Source organism: Anser cygnoides, chromosome 3, assembly GCF_040182565.1.
Source record: "Anser cygnoides isolate HZ-2024a breed goose chromosome 3, Taihu_goose_T2T_genome, whole genome shotgun sequence".
Lineage (NCBI taxonomy): Eukaryota > Metazoa > Chordata > Aves > Anseriformes > Anatidae > Anser > Anser cygnoides.
This window is the reverse complement of record NC_089875.1, coordinates 63,743,620-63,771,380: the sequence shown is the minus strand read 5'-3', so window position 1 is coordinate 63,771,380 and position 27,761 is coordinate 63,743,620. Positions and strand designations below refer to the sequence as shown.

Below are 27,761 nucleotides of genomic sequence, written 5' to 3'. Positions count from 1 at the left end.
ATTTTTTCCCAATAGGTTTGAGTTTCTAAGAACTAATCTGCAATATGGTAGACTGTTGTAATTGTTTGCAAAATTATTTTCATCTCACATTGAATGACAGATATACTGAGTATTTTATGAAATCTGAAACAAGATAACTAAAAGCCCTTTCAACATATAATTACCCTAAATAAAACTACAGAAAGCCTCCCAGCCTGCATGATAAAACAGATAACTTCTATTAGAAATAAAATGTCCTAAAGCCACTGGAAAAGGTACAGAGGAAATCCATCTGTAGAATTATGCATTATCAGGTTCTGGACCCCTTTCACTGAGAAAAAGTGAATTTCCCAGTTGAGTGCAGCACATGGTGGGCAAGGCTGATCAAGAGGCTGGAACACCATTTTCACACGAGGAACAGAAGCAGCTTGTGTTTAGCCTCGCAAAATGAAGCTTGGGGGTGCATAATTCCTAACTTCAGATGTATACCCAGAGAGTAAGCACTGTGGAGAGGGAAGGGGTGTTTAATCCATAGAGTAATGTTGTGTTAAGAACAAGTGGGCATACGCTGACTGTGAATAAAGTAAATGGAAAGTCAGAAGAAGTTTTTTTGAGAAAGAGCTTTTGGAAAGCTGTTCTTCTTTTTGTTGTTGTTGTTTTGAGAAAGAACATTAAAGAAATGTTGCGTGAAAAAGCATTGAAGACTTTCAGTAGAGTTTACAAAAAATTGGGCAATTCTGCCTTTGCAGCTGAACTGTTTATGAAATACTTTGGCTGCTACAATTGCCTGCAGAAAAAAAAGGTTTCATCTCAGTGACTTATGATACCTGTTCCAGTCCTGTGTAAATTTTAATGAAATTTTAATTTTTTAAAATTATTTATAGATAGTAATTTTTGAACCCTGTAGAAGAAGTTAATGTGTGGACAGTCAGAAATGTTTCGGAAACTATTTATAGTGCTTGAACAATATTTATTTAAACTTTGATTTTCCTCAATGTATTCTTTATTTGCTGTATGAATATTAAAATGTTCCTGTGTTAAATTGACACATGTAAGATGAAGTGCTGGTATATCAGGGCATCATTTCCTGAGGATGTGAAAATGTATCTCAGTGGAAGGAATCTGTATGAACGTTTAGATGGAAGTTGCTGTTCAATTTCTTTTTGATCCTTTAGCAGTGGAAACTGCTAAACAGGGTAGTTAAGTAAGTTCTGTGTTGCATACTTAACCACTAACAATTGGACTCATTCTGCCAACTCAGGTTATGACACATTTGTGTTAAATGAAAAGAATTGCAGTAACTTTAAAATGTGTATTCTTGCCCTTGTGGCTCACCTGTAGGAGGAAAGTGAAATTTCCTATCTAATTGTTACTTTTATTTGTGTTTATTTTACTGTTTTTATTTTATTTATGTTTTATTTTTACATGAAACCTGTTGAGATTTCTTCTTTGTCTTCTTAAGACTTTTCTTTCCATTGGGTGGGATAGAGGATTGTCTTGTTAAAAGTTTACTTAACGTTTGCAAACAGGTATTTAACAAAAGACTGGATTTAACAGGATTAAATTCACACCCAACAACCTTTATAATTTATTTTCTTTTAAACACTGAAGTGACAAAAATTAGGCTTCTTTGTGAGATTATTTTAAAAGTACCTGATAATGACCTGACTGTTTCCATCCATTTTACTGTGCTTTAATGAAGAGAGGTTTCAGGAAAATCCTGTCATCTAATGCGAATTTATATATTTACTTAAGGAGTTTTGTGACTAAGAAAAACATTTTTACTTCTCACAAAGCTATTGGTAGTTCCCCAGAGGTTTGCTCAATGCCACCATTTCCTTCTCTGTATCACCAGCTTGGGCCTGCAGACTGTCAAGGCACCTGAAGAAATACGTGAAGATTATACAGGAACGAATGCCCACGTTATACCATGTTATATTTTATCTTGGATCAACAAAACATAGGAAATATTCTAAGAGCTTTTTGTTTTGTTTTGTTTTGTTTTTGTTTTTGTTTTCTGTCATGCTTCCAATAGTAGATGTTAGTTGGCACGTTGTTCTGGCAGCTCTTATGCTGTGAGGGCTTCATGCAGCGTACTGCTCTGTACATATATTTGTCCTGTTTCTAAGCAGTTAACCTTCATCACAAGTTTTCCATTGCTGTTCTTCACCAACTAAAATCAGAGCACGATTCTGCAGATCCAAGGCACTTTTCTGTCAGCTATTGAGAACTCATATTGATGTTGTAGTTTGGGAAACAGTGAGAAAAAGCAGACACTGTCTTCTACAAGTTAGTGGCTGAACACTTACAGGGGTTGAGTGAGAGGTCCCTGACACCCATAGAGGCATGGCTGTGCGCAGAAGTTTTGCAGGAACCAGACTGGGCCTCTGGCCTACAGGCAGTGTTGTGCTGTCCTGCCCACTGAGACAGAAGACAGTAGCAGTCACACTCCCTCGCTAAGCCCAGCTTGGTGTAATGGCCCAGCTGTTAGGCTATCTCTGCTTTGAACAAGTCATAGGATAGCCAGGAGCAGCCTTCTCTCAAGTTGTCTGTCTTTAGGCATTTGGAAAGTGTCAGTCATCCCACTGAAGTCCCAAAAGGCCATGTGGTGGCAGAGTGACAAGGGTTATGCCCTGGTGTACCGCAGAAGGCCCTAGTGGAGAAGCAATGTGTGTGTGCTGTCAAGGGCTTAACGCTGATCAGGCCATGCGGAAATGCTCCAGGTATTAACTGGACTCTTCAAAAATACCTGTGGTGTGCATGTGTTGTAACTGATGTTGTGTAAAGGCACAGGGGTTCGCAGAAGTTGGTCAGTAACCTGGGTGCAGCCTGTTGGTTGCTGTGGTGCAGCATGGCGTTTGGGTCTGTACCCACGCCTGCCTGCCGAGGCGGCTGGTGTAGTAGTACTGCAGCTTGTAGAAACAATCCAGGTTTTGCCTGTAGCATCCGCCTATTTCTGAGGCAGCAGACAAAGCAGAAATAGCAGAAAGTAGCTTAGCAAAAGTAGGAACAAGATGGGGTACTGAAGTCAGCTGTGAGACACAGGGATCCTCTTCCAAATGGTAACTCTATTTCTTCTGTTTTGTTGGAGCAGCATAAATGTCTGTCTACAAACTTGAGTATGAATGTGTGGTGTTACTGCATTTGGTGACCTTTCAAAGCTGAACTCAGTCTTTCAGTCTAGAAGGATTTATTGACAGCTTGTCCACAATTGTGTTTCTGTTGTGAGAGTAGCTGATTGTAAGTAAATAACTTGGCTCCAGAAGTCATGTGTGTGTGTGGTCCTCCTCTTCTTCTTTTTCCTCCCCTCAGCTTATTATTTCTTAGCTGCTGGTTTTTGTAGAACTCTTTGTGAATGCTGAGACTGGAGAGCCTATGCTAGTGAAAATGCTGCCAGGGTATGTAAGTCATGAAGCTCACCCTTACTTCTAGTCAGAATGGCTTTCTTTCAGTACCAGACCACAGCAGGGCCCAGCGCGTGTGGACATGGTTCATCCTGGACCCTCCTAAGGCACGGAGGAGGTGGATATAATGCCAGGCAATTGTTCCCCTTGTCATTTTCTCAATGTTAAATTGTCTAATTAGAGAAACAGAAATATGCTTTATGCTACTGCCCTGAAGATGTATTCCAGCAGGTGGGTGCAGGGGAGCTTTGAAAGTCTCTCGTGGACCTAATTTTTCCTGTTGATCTCCTTTGGTCACACCTCACTACCAGAGACCTGTGATAAAGCTCTAAGAGTTACACCCCATTGCCATTTTGAAGTAGACTGCCACAGACAAAATACTGCCTTTAGTTCAACCCATACAACCAGCTGGGCCTGCAAACCAAGTAGTGACTCGGAAGCTGGAGGTTTATTTTCGTCTGGTAGCACTGTAATTATTACGGCATTTGGAAGATGCTTTTCTGCTGGTGGCAGGATGGTATAACTCACAGTGATCCTGTGTAAGCCCAGCATGTGGGATATTGTTGAGCCTTGCTTCTGGCTGACAGTAATATCACATTCAGCGTGTAATTAAACAGTTCATAAACTGCCTTGAGATGTTTGTTTATGGGCACTTTACAGCAGAGAAGTATGGTGTTTTGCAGGATGCTGAAATTTCTGTGCTCAGTGAAGCATTTGTATTTGATATTCAGTTCCCTTTTCTTTGACGAAAATACTCAGTGACCAGAGCGCATTATTTTGCTGGCAATGAAATACATATGGCTTGGTGATATTCCCATGAATTTCTATTACTGATTTTTTGATTCTTTTGTTTCAGTTGCATATCAAACTAATTGATATAGATACGTGTAGGTGCATCTGTACTGATATTTACAGTAAATTAAAATTTTAAATAACAAAACGAGTTTGTGTCTTGCTTTACAGAAACAATGCTTGTTTATGATTACTTGGGGATAAGCAGAAACACTTAGAAATTGGAACACTTAGAATATGGTGAGGATACTGCGTAAAAACTCTAGGTGAATAGAAGAAGATGCTGCAAGAAAGCAGTAGTAAATTTTTGCTGTACTTTATGCCATTTGTTTTGTTTTACCAGTTTAGAGTGAATGAATTCGGAGCCCTGGAGGTGATTACAGATGAAACTGAGATGGAAAATGTTAAAAAGGCCACTGCTACCACAACTTGGATGGTTCCAACTGCTCAAGAAGGTCAGCTAAGAGGTCACTGAGGCTTTCTGTGATTGTATTTTGTTTAATATACCAGTTTTTCGAAAAGATTGCCCCCCAAAATAAAATAAACTTATTCACTTAATGCACAGAGTATCTCTGATGATCTTACCTGTTTCTTGGGGTGTTAATAGTTATGAAAATAAATGTACTTTAAATTAAAAGGAAATAATTCCACTGTTAAACATCTGAAGTTGAACTACAGCCACATTTTTTTCTAACAGTAATTTTTTCTAAGTTTAGAACAGGTATTTTTCTATTACATTTTATTTAATTTGAAAAGAAGTCAACTTCTTACTCTAAATTATTCATAATTTTTGAGATGTTATTTTTATTAAGCTGGTTTTCCAGCTTGCCCACAGACTTTACTAACCTTCTTCAATTCATTTGTGACTGAGGTCTGTAAACTGCCTTCATGTAATATTGGTTGCTACTCAGCTCCTACCACCAGTCTCAATGTAAGCAGTATCTGTCTACAGAACAGGGTGTTAAATGAGATACTGTGCTTCCTTGATTTAAAGTACTGATGTATGTAAATACCTTTATTGTGCAAATAAATTTGGTTTACATGGTCAGGATTCCGAAAATTTTGAGACAGTGATGGAATAACATAAAAGGGAATATCGCAGCTGTTTTTGTGATTACTTACAGCTCCACTTTTGTGAATAAATGAAACATTTATACCAGTGGGAAAGTACTTTGGACCTCAGCCATGAGGTCTAAAGCTTCAGACCACAGATAATTTTGTTCGATATGTTTCCAAGTCAGTGATAATTTTTCAGATATTCAAGATTCAAATCTGTGATGAGAGTGACAGCAATGTGATAATATAGTAGCACAGCAGATTGTATCTTTAGGCTGAGAGATCACAGTTACCTATAACAAAACATGCAATTTCATCCCCTACAGTCTGGTATACCTAAAAAAAAATCTTGCTACTGAATTAAAGCGTGTTTATGGGCATGTAAACATATTAAGTAATCATCACAAATATCCTACATAGTCCTTGATTAATTTATTGCTCCCCAAAGATGTAATATTGCTAAGATTTTCAATTATGAGAGGAAATGGTTGTTTTGAACCTCTAATGACACTGGAGCGTAAATATATCCCATAAATAATGTATTACTCTGGTGGAGATAGTCTGCACACAAGAATTCATTTGACTCCATTTTTAAAAACAGTTCAGTGCTCAAGCAAAAGAAATGGTGCCTTGAAATTTGGCTTTTGCGGGTGCAAGGCCAATAGCCTGCTTTAGGAACTGGAGAAGTTTAGAATGCTGCATACTTGCCTGTGAGTAAAAGAAACAGCATCCTCTCCTAGGCTGCATATCTCTTGTGTGAAAATCATAGCTTAGGATCGTGAGTAACTCAATATTTGAAAATCTATTTGTTACAAATTAGATTTTTGTTTGTTTGTTTTTACTTTACTTTTTTTTTTTTATTTCTCCTCAACTCAGAAAAGTTGAGCAATAGCTGCTGTAGTAAAAGACTGTAAGATGTAGTGAGTAATTTACTTCCAGGAATAAGTTTTTAATGACCTGTTAGAAGATAACTCCTCCCCAGGTGACCCTACAGGTCAAAAATCAGGCATGTCAGCAGGACATGAGTTGATGAACTCCATGCAGTGATGACTGGATAGTCAGCAGTGTGTGTGTATCACAAAATTCACTCCTTCCATGAGTAGCAATGCCAGCAGTGTCAATGTGCCAGTGATAACAGAAGCATGAAATTAGTAGATTCTTCTCTGTGGTGTTGCAATATGAAAACCCAACTTACTTATTAGGAATATAGACCCCATACAGACTCATTTCTTCATTTTAACAAGAGTGGCATGACTTTGGTATTCTATTTGTTTGGCAAGAGCTACAAGTATGGTTGAAAATGTATCACCTCTACCTAAGTGAAGTTACTTTTTTCATTGTGCAGCCTTTTCAGAAAAGACAGGGATCCCCACAAAGTTGAAGGAAACTGCAAAAATGGATGGACTTGTTTTCTGTGAAAACTGTTATCGCTATGGTACCATAGAAGAATTTGTTCCTGAAGGGAAATTTTGCAGCCAGAAATGTGCCCAGCAAGTGAAAAACAAGTAGGTGCTATTATAAAGCATAGATACAAAGAATTTGGCATAAATGCAGCATGAGATAAAAGTGGTGGGATAAAACATTAATGGTGGGGCAGAGATACATTAAGCAGCCATATTTTGGTGAGTTTCCAGCAGTTTATAATGTTCTTTCACTGTTTTTGGACTTAGTGCATTATGAAACTTGCTTTTTGTCTAACACTGATGTTGAAGGCAATCTTTTTTGCTCAGAGAATTCTGTGTTCTGCTGTCAGATGCAAACAGTGATACAGTCTATGGGATGTATGAATCACTGTCAGACTCCCACCCTGTTTCATAATCATTGGAATTAAGATAATCAGTAATGAGATGGTTGGTGTGGCAAGTTAATTGTAATTAAGTTCAAGAGCTGTATTATAGATGACAGTGAGAGAAAACATGAACATGGTGTGGTTTCTCAGTTCCTTTTCTTTCAGCTAGTGCAGTTCATCTCGTCATAAAGGAAAACCTGTGTTAGTAGGTCCATTCTGTGTTGTATTCTACTTTATGGCAATTGTTAACATCTATGATTTTGTGCATTTTCCTTATTTTTAGGTAATTACTTCAACATTTTCTGTTCTGATTGCTTATTTAGCAATTTGTACAGTCACATACCAGCTTTCTCCAATTGGATTTGTCAGTCTTAATAATTACCTTTTCTTTCCTCTCCATGAACTGCCTTGTAGTCCTAAACATTTCAGTTTGCTAATCTGTGAGATTTGATGGTACATGAGAAAAGGCACACTGCTTAAAACATGCAGAACCTGTTTGGTGCAGTTTGACAGCTTTCCTTTTGCAGTTGCTCTTGTGGTCTTTCAGCTTAATTTTTGACAGATTTAATTTTCAGTATTTCTAAGAATATATTACGCATAATACCCTGGGATCTACACTTGACTGTTAGATTTACTTGCATTTTACTTGTGTCATGAGTATGAGAAGTAAGATAATACTGGCTTTGTGTTATTGTGTTGCTCTTGTAATAGAGAACCAAAGGAGGAAAAGCCCGACGTGGAATGCAATGGGGAAGATGATTCCAAAGGCATTCGGAAAAGAAAAGCAAAATTACCTCTCAAAGAAGAGTCCAGGGATAATGGGGAGAAGAAAGAGAATCCCAATGAAACTGTTAGTATGCATCATAAACCCATTCCTGCAAACATTTTAGTGGGATTTTTGCCTTATATTGCAGTGTCAGTAACTTCATCACTCTAGAAAGAGAAGTGACTGTATGGCTCTGTTAAAATCACAATAAGTAGTTGCTTCCCTTTCCAGTTTAATTATGCCTCATCAGTAAATTCCAATTGTTGACAATAAACTGATAGGAACTGCTTTTTTGCTCTTCCTTGCTTTTTTTTTTTTAGAACAGAACAAAAAGAAGTTAAAGGAAAAATGATGTTAAGACTTGCTATGACTTTAGTACAGACAAACAGGACTAAATGTTTCCAAACATCTGTTAGTCACTCTGCACTTGAGTAAATGATTATAGACAAATAATTTATTTGTAAAGAAAACTCTGTTACAGTTAAGTAGAGTGTACTTTTGATTTTTGTAATGTAATTTGCCTTAGAAAATCATAGCCAAAGATGAGCATTGATGTTCATCCTTTCAGCTAACAGGACGGTTTTTTTTTGTTTGTTTGTTTGTTTTTTGATTCAGGAGGGACTGTATACAAATTGTCTGATTTCTTCCAACACACAGTTAGCAGTGATTACCACATTCTCTGTGGGTAATTATAAAGATATAAAAAACACATGAAGCAAACAAAGTATCCAGGTCCAGTGTTGAATGTTTTTACCAAGATGAGTAATCTAACTTTCAAGGCTTTCTCACCATGAGCAAATCCATGTGGCTCTTGCTGTCATTGCCCTGCTTGTTCTGTAATAGGCTTTTGGTGGATTCTGGTTTGTGATGACAGTTACTACTTAAAACTATTTGATGGAATTTAGGAGAAACATTTCATCTGTACTTGAGATATCTTTGCTGGAGCCCTGCACAATTACATATATATATATATATATATATGGAGAGAGAGATCCAGAAGAAGCAGCATGCACAGTGTTAACAGCTTTGGTTTTTTTTTACAGAATACTCTAGGTGTTTTTGCCCACTATAAACCTCAAGGTGGCTGCCAGTTTACATGTGTGTTGTCTTGTGCCTGTTGGAGGACATACATGCAAAATTTCTCATTGTGCCAGGTGTCTGTGGAGTATTTCCTGAAGGAGTGAAAGTGAAAAATGAAAAAAAGAAAAATGGTCTGGGATTTGGTTTTGTTTTATGTTGCAGTGTAATGAACTTTGGGGCACCATTTGTTTTTTCCTTTTGGAATTAATCCTCATTTGAGACCAACAAATAAACCTGTTGCAGTACCTTCACATAATGTTTGTTTTCCTCTCAATAGCTGTGGCATTACTGGGAGGAGCACAGTTTGGAGGGAGAAGGGGAGGGCACTGCATTTGTAAAATTGCGAAAAAGCAGAAAACACCAGAGGTGTCAGAAGGGAATTCAAGTCTCTGTCTGACAGTGTCTTAGGGAAAAGTTAGGGGACAGCTTCTTTGCCATCGTCAGTCTGCCCCTCCAAATGAATAGTTACTCTGTTCATCAGTTCAGGTGCCAAGAAAACTATTGCTAAGCAAAAATAAAATAAAATAAAATAAAATAAAATAAAATAAAATCCGATCAGTGCCAATTTATGTTTAGTCAACCAACTACATATTTAGAAAGAAAAAAAAAAAAAGATTAAAGCCGTGAGAAGTTTTCCTTTAAGTTATTTTGGAAGCGCAAACATATCAAAGATACTATTTATCTCCAGCTCAGCCAGCCCTGAAAGGGTTGGTGATCTGTCCCTGCCTTAAACAGGACTCGTTGGCTGAGTGCCAGGTGCTGGAGTCCTTCTGTCTGTCATTTCCACTGTGTTTGCTGAAGTTTGTCACTGGTTGCTTGCTTTGTTTGTATTTAGATATCTACAGGTTTGTCTGAGATAGTGGAGAGCTATGTAATAGCCTTTTCAATGAAGTCAAAGTTAAACCTTGGGTGTCTCCATTTTTGCTATTAGACTTCTGAACTAATATGATTATTGTACTCTTTTAATATAGGAGGACAAACCTGAAGGGAGGATCTTGAGAGTCTCACAGAGAGCCAGGAGAAAAAGAAAAGGGGAAATTACAGTTTTGAAACAAAGTAAGTTAGATTATGAAATAAAATCTCGTGTATCACTTATTTATGTGATATCCACCTCATACTGTGAATTGCTGGCATTGTATCACTGAATTTTTATTAGTTCTTGAATACATTTTTGTCAGTCTGTAAAAATACAGTGCCAGTGTTATTTATAGTAATTAAATTTTAAGGGTTGAAGAACTGAGGGAACCAAATGGAAACTTCAGGGGAAAAAAGCATCACTTGGAGATTGATTGCCTTTTACGAAGAGCTAGTTTTTATATGCCTGGCAGTGTGGAGAAGCAGGGAGTAAGTGTAAATGTAACTGATGCACATTTGAATTTTTTTTTCTTTAATCCCTTTAAAGAGTGCTGGTATTAAAGGGAATCAGGCCCATTGAGTTCTCAGATGTTGAAAGACATGTATTAAGGAGAAGTGAAAGTTTACTTTTGTTTCCTTGGGGATCAATTTTGTATTTATGGTATGGCTGGAAATAGACACATTTATGGAACTGTTTAGGAATAATTGCTATAATCAGTCCAAAGGGAAATATGCTGCATGAAGCAGCATAATAAAACATATTTTAAATGAGTGCTGTTTTTTTCAAGCTGTTCACATGATGAATACTTTTAGGAATATTCAGAGAATCATCAGCTCTTATACCTCACTGACACACCAACCAGAAAGCTGCATCTTGCCCTTCAGCGAATTTCTTTTGGTATACTGGGAGCCATTACCAGAAGTTGCCTTCAGCACGGAGCTCCAAGTAGCTCTGCTGCGCTCTAGGTAGATGATATACTGATTGAAGATGCAACATGTAAAAGTCACAGAAGATCCCCCTCCTGAGATAGAATTACTCCTGAAATATAAATATCATTACTACAGTTGTTTCCAAAGCTGAGACTGTATGAAGTATGTGAGATACAAGCACAAAGCTTGAAAATCTTGAAATCACTGCTGTCCGGTGACAGAATGGTTTGTATGGATTTCTTTTGTTTATTAGGGAAAATGTCAGCTCAGCACATGAGCTGTGGTGTAATGGAACACTGTATATTCAGAATCAAACACATAACAGTGTATTATTGTGGCAAGCAACACATTTCTTGAATAGAACAAATCAGCTGGGTAAATCACAGATAAAATGAGTGTGCTTTAGTAGTGTTGAGCAATTTCTGTGGTTCTGAAATGTGTTATCTTTTGGTTAAATTACTGGCTTTCTTCAGGAGAGTTTGGTATCACTATTGTTATAGCAAACATTTTAATTATAAAAACACTTAGCCAGATGGCTACTTAAGAGGCTTATTTGTATTGTGAGTAGCCTGCAGTCAGGATCAGGCTGGAATCATACTGTGGACTGCGAGGAATCCTCCTGATGGCATGAGTTTATAGTCTGAAATGCTAAGCTACATGTGCAGAAGGAGGCATTTAGGCAAAGATCAGTAGAAAAGAGTGGAAGTGTATGAAAATAGATACATACATGGCCAGCCTCACAAACCATCTGTTTTTGAAGTTCCTGGCTTTTGCTAGTGCAGTTAGTGCCTTATTTTCAAGGCCTAAAAACTGCTACTCACTACTGTTTCCTTAAGATGAACTATAGCCAATATTGCATATGTGAGTATATGCAAGTGTTCATACTATACGAACAAACATGAAACTGGAGCTTTCCATCTTATGCTAAAGAAAGGATGGGAGGAAAAAAAGCTCTGGTGGCAGTTTTGATGGTTTGGAAAAATTATTGTTAAATCACTGCCTTTCTACCCCAAACCATCAAACTACAAAGTGATGAATTCTGTCACAGAATAACATATTTCAGCTAAGATTTAAAAAAAAAAAAAAAATCATGTCTGCTATCCAGTTGAAAATGCTTTCCTGAATTGGACATTTTTTCTGATGAAATTTTTAAAAATACGGACCTACTTTATGTGATTTGCATTGGTCTTCATTTAAGATTTTTGCAAACTGTTTGCAAATTGTACATCTTAATGCTTTCTTAGGAGGAATAAGGGAAAAGGTGCAGAGGGCAAGATTACACAAGCTGTTCTCATCATGTAAAACAGCTTTTTCTTGGTACTAGTCAAGATTTGAAATGATGGAAATGATTCTGTACAAATCTTCATGTTTCTAGTGCCATTAAACCTACAGAACCACTCTTCCTGAAATTAATCCAGAGAAACACCATGAATGCATTTAATAAAACATAGCTTTGAGATAGGTATATTATACACTTCAAAATGTCTGTTTTGTTTTCTTGAGAAATTAAGTTAGAGAATTCTCTTGCTGTTCTATCCTTCTTTGCAGCTGTACACTCTAAAGGAAAGCAAGCGTGGTGTTGGGCATCCTATCTGGAGGAAGAAAAGGCTGTTGCAGTACCTACTAAGCTTTTTAAAGAGGTATGACCTTCTGGAGTTGAAATCAGTCAAACACCTAAGACCATGACATTTCTAGAGAAATCAATTAAAATTAAAAAATAATAATTCTGAAGATTTTTCACTTCTATAGAGGTAAACCTATGTGATTAAGGTAATTCTGTCCATCAGATAAAATATTCAGAATATGTGTAAAATTAGTTATCTTTTTCTGCCTTTTCAAAGAAAGCTGTGGTTTTAGATGAATGCTGTCAGCTGAGACTATAGACAGCGGGTGCTTTTCCAAAACCTGCAAATTCTAGCCTTTGCTTCTAATTTCTGAGGCTAAAAATCTGATATGTATCCTCATTTTTCCATGCCATCTCGTTCTCTTTAAATACGTTTAGAAAGGTGGTACAAAGGTCGTCAGAGCTTGTTGCTTGGATTATATTACCTGTCTTTTTGCAGCTCTTGCGGATGTTATATTTTTTTTTATTACATCTGATACTAGTTTGCCGTGTTCCCATTTTGCCTGTCATCTGATTGGATGTCACATCATTATCTCTTGCTTGTCCTTTGTCTGCTATGTAGTCTTTGTCATGTGTCATTTCAGTGCTTTCCCTTGTGCTTTCTCTTTTGCTTGGATGAGAGCTCTGTATGCAAATCACCAAAGCTTCCATGCTGTTCTCTTCTTTTGCAAAAGATGGCAAAAGATGTGAAAGTCTCAGCTGCTATACTTCTGCAATGTCTAATTCTAACAGTTATGATACTACTTTTTGATAATTCTGTCCTTAACTTGGAGTCTGTTTCCTGCATCCATTTGTTTTTGTTTGCTTTATACTTCAACTATTGAATCTTTCATGCAGAGATCAGCTTTTCAGCTTACATGTGTGTGTGGTGCTGATCTTGGTTCTTCTAGACAGTACTGAGATACAAAAGTAATTAAAGAACTAAGATTGCAATGTACAGAATCCAAAAATATGTAAGTGCAAGAACAACAGTTACCTGACCATCATTTGTTGTATCCCCCTGTGCTATACACTGGTTGAAAAATTGACAAGAAAAAAATCCTGGTAAGTAGTGTCTCTATCTGAAATGTAGATTTAAAAGTGTTGCTCTGCCTGGCTGAAGTTCCATGAAATACTGCTGTCGCAGCACCCAGGCATGTACCAGCCTTTCTGGGCACTGTGCATAGTGATAAAGCCTTGAGTGACATGATGACGTTCTGTTCTCTTTCATTGTCCTCACAGAGTACCTTCCTCATTTGATGCATCTTGTTTATATTTACTTTTAAGGTCTTTATCCCCTGGGTAACTAGCTTTTTGTTTGGTATTTAAATCCTGTAGCAGAGAGAGCGTTCTTAATAGCACTCAGAAGTGCCCAGCTAATATTACTCCAAGCAAACCAGAAAAACAGTAATGTTAAAAACAAAACCAAAAAAAAACAGTAATAACAATTCTGAATCCTCGATTTCTGTCTGGATTATGAGAATTACTTTATTTATTTATTTATTTATTTATTTATTTTTCCCAGTTCAGAAGCAGTACTTTTCAACAGCTGTTTTTTTTTTGTACGCTTTGTCGGGAATGATTAGGATAATGGAGAGCTTGGCACTCCCTGTTACTTAAATCTTAGACTCATTTCTAGGCTGTGACTGACAAGATGTTATTGTTCTGGGAAATGGAAATTATTGACCCTTGAGTTTTGTTTTTCTTCAGTGTCCAACTCCCCTGACACAATCTTCTGTTTTTGGTCTATGTTCCTGCACCATGCAAAAACGTTTCTAATCCTCAGTCTGTCATCTGCTTATTTGCTGACTCCTTTTACCTTTACTCGTTTTCTTCTTGTACCTCTCCTTAACAATGTAACTTTAAATGTTTGTTATGAAGGCAATGTGTGATAACTAGGTTTGTTACAGACTTCACCTTGGGTGATGTATGGTATGAGAATAATGCACAAAATCGAAATCTTAAGTAGTATTAAAGTTATTAGTGTTCTAAAAGTTGTCTTATTTTGTTGTAAAAGAAATATTGTGTTGCCTTACAAGTTTTAAATTTGACAATGGAAAGAATAGTGAATAATTCATGTCTCATATTTCAAGAAATACCTGTGTGATAATTGCATAATTTTTGGTGTATTGTTTGTAGAATTTGAAGTTTTCATTGTTTATTATAACAATGAAAGAATAAACAGATCCATGACTTTTTTAATTGTTTCTTTTCTTTGTATATTTATTTGTACTTGCTTTTGAAAAATCTCAGTTACCTTTTTGGCCACTGTTCCTCAGTGTGTTGGCATTTCCAACATTTCAGTTTTATACCAAGATAATTTATCTGTAAAGGTATTTATGATGTAGCATTAACTGCAACACTGTGCACCAAGATAAGCTTGAAAAATTCAGTTTATTGATTTAAAAAAATGCTTCGCGTTTACTTTCATCTTGAGGAAGTATCCAGAATTATGCATAGTGTAATTTCTTTAAAATTTCTTTGATACGAAATACATTAAACATGGTGCTGTTAAGATTAAATAACTTTTCAAATCCATGTACTGCAGTCAGCCACTCTGATCTCTTAAACTGAGCTCTACAGAATGATCTAACCTATTTTTAGGTAGAGTCTTAGAGCTGTGGTTACACATGTCTTAGCTGGCCCCTGTAGAATATCAGCTGGTCTAGTTCTCCATTTCCTTTCCCCTTGATTGCATATTCCTGCCCTTGTGCCATGCACTACTTCTTTTTCTCCTGGATTTATTATTCAGATGAGTTACAGCCAAAGCCATCAAAGAGAGGATTCCCTTCCTTTCAAGTTCCCTTCCTTTCCAATGTCTGCAGAGGTACTGTAGATGGCTGGATAGCACGTGTAACTTTCAGTTAGGTAAAATGAATCCCCTCTTTTTTCTGTATTTATTTCCTAGCAGAGTTTTGGATACTTTGGCACAAGTATATTCTGTATTTTTATTTCCTTTCTTATTCCTATGTATTTCTTCCTTCCTTTCTAAACATTTAGAGTGAATGGATTGTATATTGTTTTAACTATAAATATGTTTGATTTTTACTTGGTAATGCATATATTCTTTTTGTATAAAACATTGTTAGTGTTTTGTCTAAATTTCAGGAGAATTTTTGACTAAATCATGGTGTGTAGTGGTAACAGAAACATACAAAAATGGTTTCAATATTTAACTCTCTGTATAAATAAACAAGAGTTGCCCCTTAGGGTAAGACCAATATCCTGTATCTCACTAATCAAAGGCAGAAACAAAAGGGAGGGGGAGCACATATGATGCTTCACCTCTGTTTTATCAGTAACTGGGACATAGAAACTAGCAATAAAATTGGTAACCCCTGGAAAACCGTCTTTGGTTTTATTCAGCTGTTTTTCTGATATTCTTCTTTTCCCTCTTCCCTCCCTTTAATTTAACCTTAAAGCTGCTAGTTTCCTTCTATAACAGAGGACAGGGATCATGATACAGGGAAGCTGATGCCTTCCACTTGAAAACATCCATTCTGCTTAGCCTTGTTTCACTTTCTTTTTGAAAAAAATGTTTTCCTGGGTTCATTGTAGTGTGATGTAAGGGTAATCATGTTCCACTGATGCAAAAATATTCCTGGAAAATGAGCTTATAAATGAGAAATGACATTAAAGAGGCCATCCCTATGTAGAAATGGTATTTTGTATTTCTGTTTTGCCATTCATCATCGGTGACCTGGGATATAGAAAAGGCAAAATAGAATTTCATTGTTCTGTTTTTTATAGGAGTTACAACCACCAGAAAGGTGTTGAAGTGTCACTGTACAGGCTGAAAAAAAAATAATTACATTGTTAAAATGTTTTATTGACAATTAGTGGAAAGTTGAGGGCAAATTATCTTTTCTTTTTTTCTCTTAGGTAACTTTTTTGCTGATTCCTTGTAATTTTTTTAAGTACTCCAAAACCTTAAGTCATTCTAGTATCAATGCATTTTTCAAACAATCATCAAATTCTCTTTTCCTTGCTTGTGTTTTTTAAAATGCAAAACTTACTTTAAAGTGATTTATTAGTACTTTCAGAAACATGAGTAATAAATAATCACTGTTCTTTTCCTTATGAAGATATTCTGTCTGTCTCTGGTATACTTTCAAAAATATTGAAACTGTCCTTTTCCATTCCAGTATCAGTCTTTCCCATACAACAAAAATGGATTCAAAGTAGGGATGAAGCTGGAGGGTGTGGATCCCGAGCACCAGTCAATCTACTGTGTTCTCACAGTGGCTGAGGTAAGTTCCCAGACAGTGAAAGGATGCTGAGAGCAGCCTTGGTGCAAGATCACAGAAGAAACTCAACTGGAACAGCAGCAGCTGGAAGTGCTCTGTCTTCTCTAACAGGCAGGCAGAAACTGTATGTAAGAAGACAGCTTTTAAACTAATGAGCTTTATTAAATCTGCCTGACAAACATGTGAAGATTATGTCCAGTACCATGCAGCAGTGGCTATCTGCATACCTTTAACATATACAGCTAGAGAAAACAGTGTTACGTTGTTGTTATTGGACAATTTTTTTTTTCTGTAATCATATAGTTTTGGTTGAATCTATACTTAAAAGAGAAAATAAGTTTAAAAAACTTATATATGACAACTGATTTTTAGAAATTTTATAGAGGTTTGATAGTACTGCTGGTGGTGCGTTCACTGATACAAATAACTAACTTTTCGTTTTTGTGTTGCAATTGTGCTAATTTTTTTTTCAGGCTTATTGCCTCAGAAATTGCCTGTATTGGCAGCCTCTACAAGTTAGTATACAATGCAAACTCAGTTTGCCTTTTTGCTGGCTTATGAAGTGTTGTTTCTTTTTTCATGAGAAGTTTCATTGCTTTTAATAATATAGATGAGATCCAGCTTCTCAATAACAATTTTTATGTCTATTAAACATACCTTACATGAGTTTTTGCAAAGTTTTATTGTTGTTGTTTTTTTTTTTCCTATGTATTGAAAAGGGGAAAAAGGAATAGGTAGGTATTCTGCTCTCTGTCACTGGTATTCTAGACAGCTTTAATTTCATTATATATATTTTAATAACGTAGGTTTTTTCTTTCCTGTTTCTGAATCTCTTTATGGCCCATGGTCATATCCCATTTGTGTGGATCTCTTCTAATTTCTTGTGGATGGATGTCAGTAGATGAGTATTTCCTGTGCACCTGGTGCTTAGCAGTTAGTGATGGGTCATATTTTATGGCAGGGTGACCTGTCATAAATTCCAAGGTGATAAACTGAAAGTTATGTCAGAGTGTAAATTAAATATAAAATAGGGTGGCTGTGATGTTAAGAGAATTCCACTGATGACTGCAGGAGAATTATGGCATTTGGCACTCAGGAAGATATAGAGAACTTCAGTGCAGAAAAGAAGGATTGTATCTCCTGATTTTCCCTTTGACTTGGTGATTAACTTACTACTTTAAGGAAGAAGTTCTGGGGCATATCTGTCATAACAGTTCTGAAGACCATGTTTAACATAGTCATTGTTGGCATTCTAGCAGTGCTCTCTTGCATATTGATTAATCAGGGTACTTTCAAACCATCGTTATCAGCACTTTCTCCATGATCATATCAGCTGTATCCATGGTCTTCTCTAGGATTTCTATTTTATTCTGATGTTGGGCTGGAACAGTTTTCAATTTTTTGAACTATAATAGCAGTATTCAGCTCTTAGTTAATGCTTTTTACCAGAAGAGGAGGCACTCGAATACTTTGCTTTTTGTCAAGCTTTCTTTCTTATCAAGTGAGTTTATTCATCCAGTGTTTGCCTGAGCAGAAGTAAAAGGCTGCTAAGACTATATTCATATATTTCATACTGAACAGAAACTGTTATGTGTAGGGCAGATATCTTAAATCTTATGTATTGTATGTTGTACATTCTTGCTTTTAGGTTTGTGGCTACAGAATACGACTCCATTTTGATGGATACCCAGATTGTTATGATTTCTGGGTGAATGCTGATTCTTCAGACATTCATCCTGTTGGATGGTGTGAAAAAACAGGTCACAAGCTTCACCCACCTAAAGGTATTGTTTAGTTTGAAATGTGTGCATTTTTTATAGCTCTCTGATTGAGACTATCTATGTAATGCTGTAGGTTTTTTATCAGAAATGTTTTTGTTCTTTTAGTCAGAATATTGGAACATGGCAAATTAGATTCTGCCTTAAGTCTTGAGGTTGAAATCCTACCTTTTTTATTCAGTGAAAATTCAGGGAACACAAGAAATAAAAAAAAACCAGAAAAGTCATTCATAAGGCATTAGGAAAGAAAGTTAAGAAACAAAAGTAGTCCCCAAATGAATGCTTATTGCAAGTAAACTAGCAGCATCCTGGTGACATGTATGCTTAAAGAGAGGTCTCACAGGCAACTGAGAATCCTTTAGCAGAGGGTCTCAGGACATTTTCATTTTTACATATTAACAACATACATACTTTGGCATAGACTAATGATGATTGTGTGCTTTTGCCTCAAAGATTAAGCTTAGGGAGACAGAAATAGGAATGACCAGAGCAGGAGGGAGAAAACAGTGTAAAGATTACAACCTGAAAAGGTAATTTGTACATAGCTTATATAAATGGCATACATCTATTGAAATATTTGGAACTCACTTCTTTAAATATTCCATTTAAGGTTATGTAACTATTTTCTTTTGGTGGATAGAGGGCATCTGCACTGAACAGTACTATGACAAAATGGACAAATAGACTCCCTTTTTGGGAGGGAATGGAGTAAACAGGGTTAAAGGGAGCATGTCCTGGACACAGGAGAATAAGAAATTAATGGGGTGTTTTGACATACAGATGGTAGGACTGTATAGTTATGAAGTCTGCAGAATGATGATTGCACAGAGTCAGAAGATGCATTCTAGAGAATTAAAAAACTGTGGATGCAAGTGTTCAGGTGTGAAAAGTGAGAGTAAAGCCACTGAAAATATATGGGCCGAAGGCTTACCAGTGTGAGAGAAGATGGCATTTCTGCAGCTGAGCCTTGTAGGAAGGAGCATGGACTGCAGCTCCTTTGAGAACTCCACAAGCCTCTTGCTGGCTCCAGGGCAAGAGTGTTCCATACTGCCACTTGAGTACATGACCTTTCTTTGGATCATAGTTCTGCATAACTAGCTATGTAGAAATAGCAATTTCTTGAACATAAATCAGATTTTCTCAGAAGGCTGGCCTTCACTGTAGTGATGTGTAGCAAATGAGTTACAGAGTGATTGATGTTATTAGAGCAAGCTTTGTTAAGTTTAAGTTTAGTTTATTTTTTCACCACACTGAACCAGTGGATAGCTCTTTTTACTTGGGAAAGTCCTGGGGCCTATCAGAGGTATTGAGGGAGATAAGGAAATACGGAAGTACTTGTCAGGAATCTGGTTGTCATCCTGCACAGCTATGTAATCCTGCTACCCCCAAGAACATATTCCTGCTTTTAAATAACAAGATCATTCTCTGGTATTTTTATTCAAGACCAGCAAAGTATGTTGCCCTTTGTGTAGCTTGGCTCCTTTGCTTCACCTCAGCAGTAATCTCTTCGATTATTGATGAGGTGTGGTTCCTGAAACCTGCTCTTGTACTTGTGGGACTTCTTCCATTGTCCCAGTGCAAGCTTAGCTTGCATGTGGGATGGAAGAGGAATGGGAGAGAACAAGCGGTACTGTACATTGGAAGGAGGTGGGAGGAATTGGCCATTCGTCAGTTAAAGATATTTTTCTAGTTTTGCAGCAGGAGGTCTTTCATTGCTTATGTTTTACTGACATTTGTGGAGTTCTGTTATTCCAAGCAAAGGGAGTTCAGTTTGAGGTTGTTGGAGTTTTTCTTGCGCGTTTTTGTTGGGTTTTGAGGAAAACCAGATTTTTTTCATGTATAGTACATTTTTGTGTCCTCTGAAACTTCTTATGTCTAGTAGATCAACAGATAGGTGGGCAGATTGCTTATATTTTGCTGTGGTATTACATTTTAACAGTGCTTTCTATTTGGTGCCCATTGCAGATTGTACTGACACTAAAGCTAATACCAGTTATAGCAGTTTGCTTGGGGCACTGCATCGTATATAAAATACTACTTCACAGAACTCAAACGTTTCCAGAAACATATGTAGTCCTAATGATGGTGTAGTTTCATAGATTCTTGAAAACAAAATTTCACTGACAAATGATTAAGAAGAGTGATCAAAGTGAGAAGAATTTTCAGATTCGCAGGAGATGAAAATGTATTGCTGTATTACAAAAAAAACAAGACTGTTACCTAGTTAACAAATTATGTAATGCCAGTTAACAATTGCATTTTGTGCTTTTGAATTGACTGGGAATTAATGAAGCCTGTGGTTTTAATTAGTGAATACTGTTCTATATCTACAGTGGCTTGATCAAATTGACCTTCAGTCCTTTCTTGAGTGATAGGTAATGTAGGAGGTAGAGATATTCCTTTCTTACGTGGTGACTAGAAGACCCATGCTGTCCAGAAACTGTCTACGAACACAAATTTATTTTCCTTGAGCTTTGGCCCAATACCAGTACCTGATCCTATTGCAGATGCAGTAGGTGAGAGTTTTGTCTACTGTGAGTTGGGAGTTGTCTACTGTGAGCTTTGAGTTAGGTCTGAATTTTCTCTAAAATGCCAAGGAAGAATTAAAGCCTTTATACCAACCACAATGCTTTAAGAATGGTTTTGGCTGGTCTACAGCTATAGTGCATTAATACAAGAGGCAGGGAGAGTATAATGAAAAGTATCATTATTTGTACTTGGAGATTAATTTCTTTTAGCTAATATTTAAAATTAAAACAGGCATGTGGAGAGACTGAAGTTAAGGATTCATTACTTGTGGTGTCTTGGAAAATATGAGATTCTCAGAAGGTTACATGGAGCTATTGTAGTCTGTGGCATATTCGAATAACACTTTAAATAGTCAAAAGGTGACACATTTCAATTGTTAAAGCAATCACTCACTGAAATTGGTGGTGTTTTGGGTCTTGTTTTACTGGATTGTAACATACAAACTAAAATAGATGTGCCTAAAGCTTATTTAACAGAATAAAGGAAGAAGGCTCTGTGTGCTTACAGCTCTTCATTGTTGCTTTAGTGATCAGATGTACATGCAGTTTAATGTGAATTATTTATGAAGTTCTATATATTATTAATTATTTTACTTTTTCCATAAGAAAATATTAGAAGAGGCAAACTATCAACAGAAGTTTGGATTTCTTTCCAAGTACTGTTCTTTCCAAGCATAGAATAAAAAGTATGGAAAATGCGTGTAGGGGACTGTTTACACTGTAACTACATACGGGGTTCTGTGGCATCCATGGTATAAGCAACTGTTTCAATATAACCTAAGGAGTTTGTTTTAAAGCTAATTGTGGTCATACTGTTTCAGTGGTAACCTGAGGGTTTAGTAGGGTAAAGTCTGTTGGAAGTGGAAGGTTCTTTTCTTAGACTGACTGGCATAGCTAGAAAAGCTTTGGGGCCTTTGTTGGTTCTGAAATCCAAGACACAGACTGAAAAGCCACAGGAGAGAGCACTTGCTCTGAGCTTGTTGGTTGTGTGTGTGTCAGCCAGAACATCAGAGGAAAGTTTGTGGGTAGCTGCAGGGCAGAAAGAAGAGAGGTGGCGAGGTGTGGTTTTCATGGGGAAAGAGAGGCGGCTAGTAGCCTGTGCTGCTTGGAGAGTTTTGTTGGATGGGAGGGAGATTACAGTATGAAATTGTTATCTTACCGAGATTGTGATTTTTGATACCTGGTAGAATTGCGCGTTTCAGTTGCTAGGCTTCCCTTAAATATTGCTCTGCACCTCAAGGACCTCCATGTCCTTTGGCAGTCAGGACTCTGAGGTCAGAGATCAAGGACAGAGCAGTAATTTTTTAAGAAACGTTCCCTGCATTGTTTTGAAGGTTAAATTGAAACTGAGCTGAAGTCTCCTGAGCTGTGGCTCAGTGCTTCATTTATATGTCTACTCTTCCTCCTAGATGAAGATTAGGAACAGTTTAAATGTCACTCCTAGCCAACTACAGGAAACTAATAATGTGAAGCAGTATTTTTTTCAGTTAGCATAAAGAAATCTTGACATTTCTGTAAGGAAGCTCAACCAGCACTAAATAAAGAACGTTATTCCTCTTTGTAATACCAGATGCACAAATAAGAATAGAGGAACTTCATCAGCTTTCTTTTGAACTCTGTAAGCTACTCTACAGTGTGTCCAGCTTCTTCAGCTTCTAGTAATCCAAAATAGTGAACCCTTAGAGACTCATTGAGTTCATATTAGGATAAAAATAATAATTAGTTTTAAAGTAATTTTTTCTTATGTAGTTTATATAAAAATAAAATAAGTAATTAACAGTGAATAAGCTTTTCGGTTTTAAAATTGTAAGAAACAGTCCAGAACTGGACTGAAAAATAATTTCTACTTCTTTCATATCATGCCCATCTTACTTCATGACATTCCTTTATGGCCCTTATTTAGGATATAAGGAAGAAGAATTCAGCTGGCCCTCATATCTAAAGGCGTGCAAGGCTCAAGCAGCTCCCAAATCTCTGTTTGAAAACCAGAATACAGTAAGTACTCATTTGTTACTGGTGGTATGGAAAGTTGTTAGTGGGCTCATGTGTCTGGTAGACTTACGGCACATTTCAGTGATGGCTGACCTGAGACCTGTAAATATTTAAATTTAAACAAATGCAGTAATAATCTTCACTTCAGTTCACCTCTGCAATTCTCATTCATTATTTTCTTTTCTGAATCTGTTTAAGTATCTGATATATTCCGAAATGGTATATTAAATGAATCTCAATAATTGTTGTTACTACTGTGTCTCACATCATACTGTTGTGGAACAAGCAATCTTTCAGAGGGAATGTCTGAGACAGAGTCAAAAGCAACATGTTTAATTTTAGCAGCATGATCAGTACTTTTTTATTTCATAAATCGTGAGTGTCTCTGTGTTTGAGCATCTCTCATGTCAACTAATTAAGCTGCTGCCACTCTGTTGGAGAAGCTAATTGGGAAACTTAGAAATGACATGAATATATTGATTGTGGACACTGGGGAGATTTCTGGATTTACAGTATTTATCTTTAATTAAATGTCTTTCTCTATGTAGACAGTGATTCCATCGGGATTTCGAGTAGGGATGAAGCTGGAAGCCGTAGACAAAAAGAACCCTACATTCATTTGTGTTGCTACGGTAACAGACATGGTGGACAATCGTTTTCTGGTTCATTTTGACAACTGGGATGAGAGTTACGACTACTGGTATGATGTTTTTGTTTTGTATCCTAGTGAGATGTATCAGAAATGTGTTAGCTTTAAGCAGTATTTTCTGTGATAGTTTCCAGACTGTGCATACAGTTACCATACCAACTTTTGCTAGATTTGTAATCATGGCCACCAGAGTGTGTCTCAGTGGTAGACCGGATGAATCAAATTTCCCTTGTTGGGTTGCATGTGAAAAATTTTCAGAGATGGTACTGAGTGAGTGTTTTTACGTGGTGCTACATCTAGATCTGCGGATTAATTTCTCATTTCAATTACATAGTGTAGCTGAGGTTAATGTCTTTAGTGAAGAATACGCAACATGATAATGTGACTGTACTTAGAATTAAATTTATGCATAATTGTAAATTGAAAGAAAGGCTTACCCTTGTGAGGTTCTTGGTCCATTACGTTGTTCAGCTTGGACCTTAGACATTAGTGTAATGTATCAGGATGGTAGCAAAATCTGGTTTTCATCTTTTGCATTTTGTGTTCCTGGGACACAAACTGGGACCCTGTGTTGTGGTTTAACCCGGCTGGCAGCTAAACACCACACAGCCGTTCGCTCACAGCCCCCTCCCTCTCTGGGATGGGGGAGAGAAACGGGAAAGTGAAGCCTGTGAGTTGAGATAAAGACAGTTTATTAAGACAGGAAAATAATAATAACAATAATAATAATAATAGTGATAATGGTAATAGTATTAACAATAATAATGTGTAAGAAAACAAGTGATGCACAACGCAATTGCTCACCACCCACTGACCGATGCCCAGCCTATTCCCGAGCAGCCGGCCCCCCACCCCGGCCAGCCACCCCTATATATTGTTTAGCATGACGTCAGATGGTATGGAATACCCCTTTGGCCAGTTTGGGTCAGCTGTCCTGGGTCTGTCCCCTCCCAGCTCCTGCTGCACCCCCAGCCTGCTCGCTGGCAGGACAGAGCGAGAAGCCGAAAAGTCCTTGGCCTGGTGTAAACACTGCTCTGCAACAATTAAAACATCAGCATGTTATCAGCGCTCTTCTCATCCTAATCCAAAACATAGCACCCTACCCGCTACTATGAGCTACTTAACTCTGTCCTAACTGGAACCAGGACACCCTGGTATCCTGCCATGTATTGGAGATGACGTTTCTGCATGTTGTATGGTGGAGGGACTTTTCATAGTCAGTGGAAGCAGCAGGACATGTTATAACCATAGAGATCCTGAAAGAAATTCAGACTTTGGCTGTCACAGCACAGGTTTTTATTTACACTTGCATGGTCTTGTGGTGGGTCATCTAGAGCAAAGTAGTGTATCTTACATTCTTTTAAGAGTAAATTACTACAGAACAGGTAGATCATTGTAAGGCTGCATCTTGGCTTCTGCAGTGGCAATTTAATGGTATAACTTGTAAAAATGAATGAAGAAAGCTTTTTTAATCTGTACTTGATGACAACTTGGGTACTGTGTCAGTGAGAATGATGTGAAACTGTTCTCTAACTTCAAAACTTTGTGAGTCTGTCTCTTGAAATAATAATTGTATGGGCTACATGACAAATAAGCTGTAGGAGAAGTAAGTTATTAAAACAGCAGCGAGCAGGCATTTCAGGGAAGTCAAGAACTGAGTAACAAGATGATAGGCCATACCACTCAAAGACTGGAAAGATTAGTGATTATCTCCATAACAAAGTAACACAGTGCATAAATTTCCTCTACAAAGTAGCAGGAGATTGGGGAGTGGTAATAGGTGTTCTGAATTTCCAGATATGTCAGTGCTCATGGATAACAGTTATGCCATTAATCAATAATGAAAACAACATTTGGGCAAGGCTTTTAAGGCAAATGAACTCAATGTAATATAACACAGTTTGTTCAGAGGTAGCATAGGTATCTATAAAGCATTGCAGACACTGCATACACTGAATTTCAGGCACAGTAATAGTCAGCAGGCCTCCCACTTTGTGTTGTTGTAACTGAGAACAGAAGTGAATAGAGGAGGAAGGAAAGAAAATATTATGAAAGAATAGTGAATGAAGATAGCATTGGAACATCTGACCGAATGAGAACCTGTAAATGCATCCTGAATGCATCCCACTTGTATTTTGAATCTTAGATACCAGGTTTATAGAGGCCTTAAAATATCTTGGGTGCGTAAACTTCACATCTACCAATTAGAGTCTCTAACTAAAAATGGAAGGTCATGTTGGGATTACCCAGAATGGAGGGCCTCACAGTCTTCCTGCACCTGCATGTAAATTTCTATCTCAGAATTGTAATGATTTCAGTGAGGAAAAATTATATATGTCATGTAGTTGAGGATTTTCAAACAAGTACCTTTCTTTTCTGGATTATTTTCAAACAAGCTCCTTTCTTTCCTATATACTTTCTGCGGGTTAGTTTGGGTAAATTGAACTTTTTCATTAACTACACAAATTCTTTCCTTTTCTTGAATAAGTGAAAAAACTTGGTCGCTTAAATTTACTAGATTTCAGGAAACAGAAATATATTACCATGGCCTAAGCTTTTTAGACTTGAGGCTTTCAGCCTGAAGATAGTTTGCCTGAATTTTCCCTGAACATTAGAAAACACGTTAATGATTGAGAATAAATACCCTACATAGAACTAGCCATTGTTACAGCTCTTTAATGTATTGTGGTGATACTTCCAGGGTATTATAAATTCCATTAAATTGTCTTTTGACAGTGGATTTTAAGGGGAAGAATAGTGAACAAAATGGACAGATTTAAGCCTTACATTCAGGAAGGAGAATTTGGGTCTGTCTGTATTCCATAAGTCTTCTGGTTCTTTCCATCTGTGCTATCTTTTTTTGATGAAACAAATAATGCTTCTTTGACAGCCAAATACATTCACTCCAAGGGGAGTTTCCAAATGCTCTTAAGGTTGGACTAAATCTGGAAGTAGCATTTGGATATCTACCCAAAGTAGTCTTTGGTTATCTCTATGAATTAATTGTAGGTCCTCGCTGGCTTTCAGTCCTCATTCTCTTACATCTCTGTTTACATGCAGATACAAAGCGTAAGCTTCCTTATACTTTGGTGACAAAACCTGAAGCAGTCAGAGCTTTAGCAGGACGAGAAGCTGTACTAGCTTGTTGCTGCTGGCCCTCAGGAGAGATTGAGCAGTGGCAGTGCTGAGCGTGCTGCAGCCCATTCTTGCAGGGTCAGAGGTCTCTGGCTGCCCTAATACGCTGCCTGGTCTGAGCATCCCCTGCAGAAGAAGCGCTTTGGGTCAGCTTTTGGGATCAGCTTACCAGGCATGTGGGAAAATATGGCATCCCGTGCTTCACTCACTGTTCTCTTCCATCTGTTTTTCCCTCAGGAAGTTTTGAATCACATTTAATTATCTGAATCATTGTCTTATCTGGGTGAGTTTTGGAACAGGCTGGATTTTGGTGGAAGACTAAATAAGAGGCCAGTTCAGCTCTCCACCAACATCTGCAACTTTGCTAATAGTAAAGTCCTTAAAAGTTGTGCTCTGCTTGTGTCTTTTTTGAGATAATTAACTTTGCCGCACTCTTTCTTTGAAATCTTTTTGAGGGGGTTATAATAAACCAAAAAGAAGATAAAACAGTCTTAAAGAATTGTGAGTTATACTACATGCTTTTAACTATTTAAATGGATAATGCGTGATTCTAGAGCTGTAAATTTTTTTGCAAATCACCATGCAGCTGTCTTATCATTAGATTTTCAATGGATAACATGATAATGTGGCTTGCTAGACCACCTCTGTATGTATGCAATAACCTCATGATTCACATTTTGAAAAGTCCTGACCTAAAATGGTACCTGCTTTATACTTGTTAATGATGAAGTATTCTCACTTATGCACTAGATGGGGCTGCAGGATGATTTCTGCATTTTTCTTTTTTTCTTTCTTTTTTCTTTTTTTTTTTCTACATAGTTAGATGGACTGAAATCTCATAATCAAGAAGTTGTATAAGTAATGTTCCTTAAGTAATGTTCCGGAGGGCATAATATTATTTATGCATGTAATGCATGTGTGTATGAATGTTATTTGGTAGATAACATTTCCATTACAGATTCTATCTATGTTTAATAAAGTGAAAATCAAAATACCAGAAGATTTGTTTCACCAAAAGGGAAAATCAGAAATTATTTCAAAACAGAAAACAGGTATAACACATACAGCTTGTTTTAAAGAAAATGATGATTACTAAATAAGAATTCTGTTCAAATCTTCAGGTGGAGACCCGTGTGGGAAAACGTTTTCCTAAAAGTATTGAATATTCTTCTTTTTAA

At 37.1% G+C, this 27,761-nt stretch overlaps 1 protein-coding gene across 11 annotated transcripts in view; it reads left to right on the top strand.

The window, feature by feature from the left end:
• Positions 1–27,761, top strand: part of L3MBTL3 (L3MBTL histone methyl-lysine binding protein 3) — an 87,497-nt gene that overhangs the window by 19,194 nt on the left and 40,542 nt on the right. For all 11 annotated transcript variants that reach the window (XM_048048097.2, XM_048048096.2, XM_048048095.2 and 8 more), the window contains 9 exons: positions 4,519–4,630; positions 6,577–6,736; positions 7,732–7,870; positions 9,838–9,922; positions 12,200–12,291; positions 16,400–16,504; positions 18,150–18,285; positions 22,711–22,802; positions 23,348–23,499. In XM_048048097.2, coding sequence (XP_047904054.2) covers positions 4,519–4,630; positions 6,577–6,736; positions 7,732–7,870; positions 9,838–9,922; positions 12,200–12,291; positions 16,400–16,504; positions 18,150–18,285; positions 22,711–22,802; positions 23,348–23,499 — 1,073 coding nt within the window. The remainder of the gene's footprint in view (positions 1–4,518; positions 4,631–6,576; positions 6,737–7,731; positions 7,871–9,837; positions 9,923–12,199; positions 12,292–16,399; positions 16,505–18,149; positions 18,286–22,710; positions 22,803–23,347; positions 23,500–27,761) is intronic.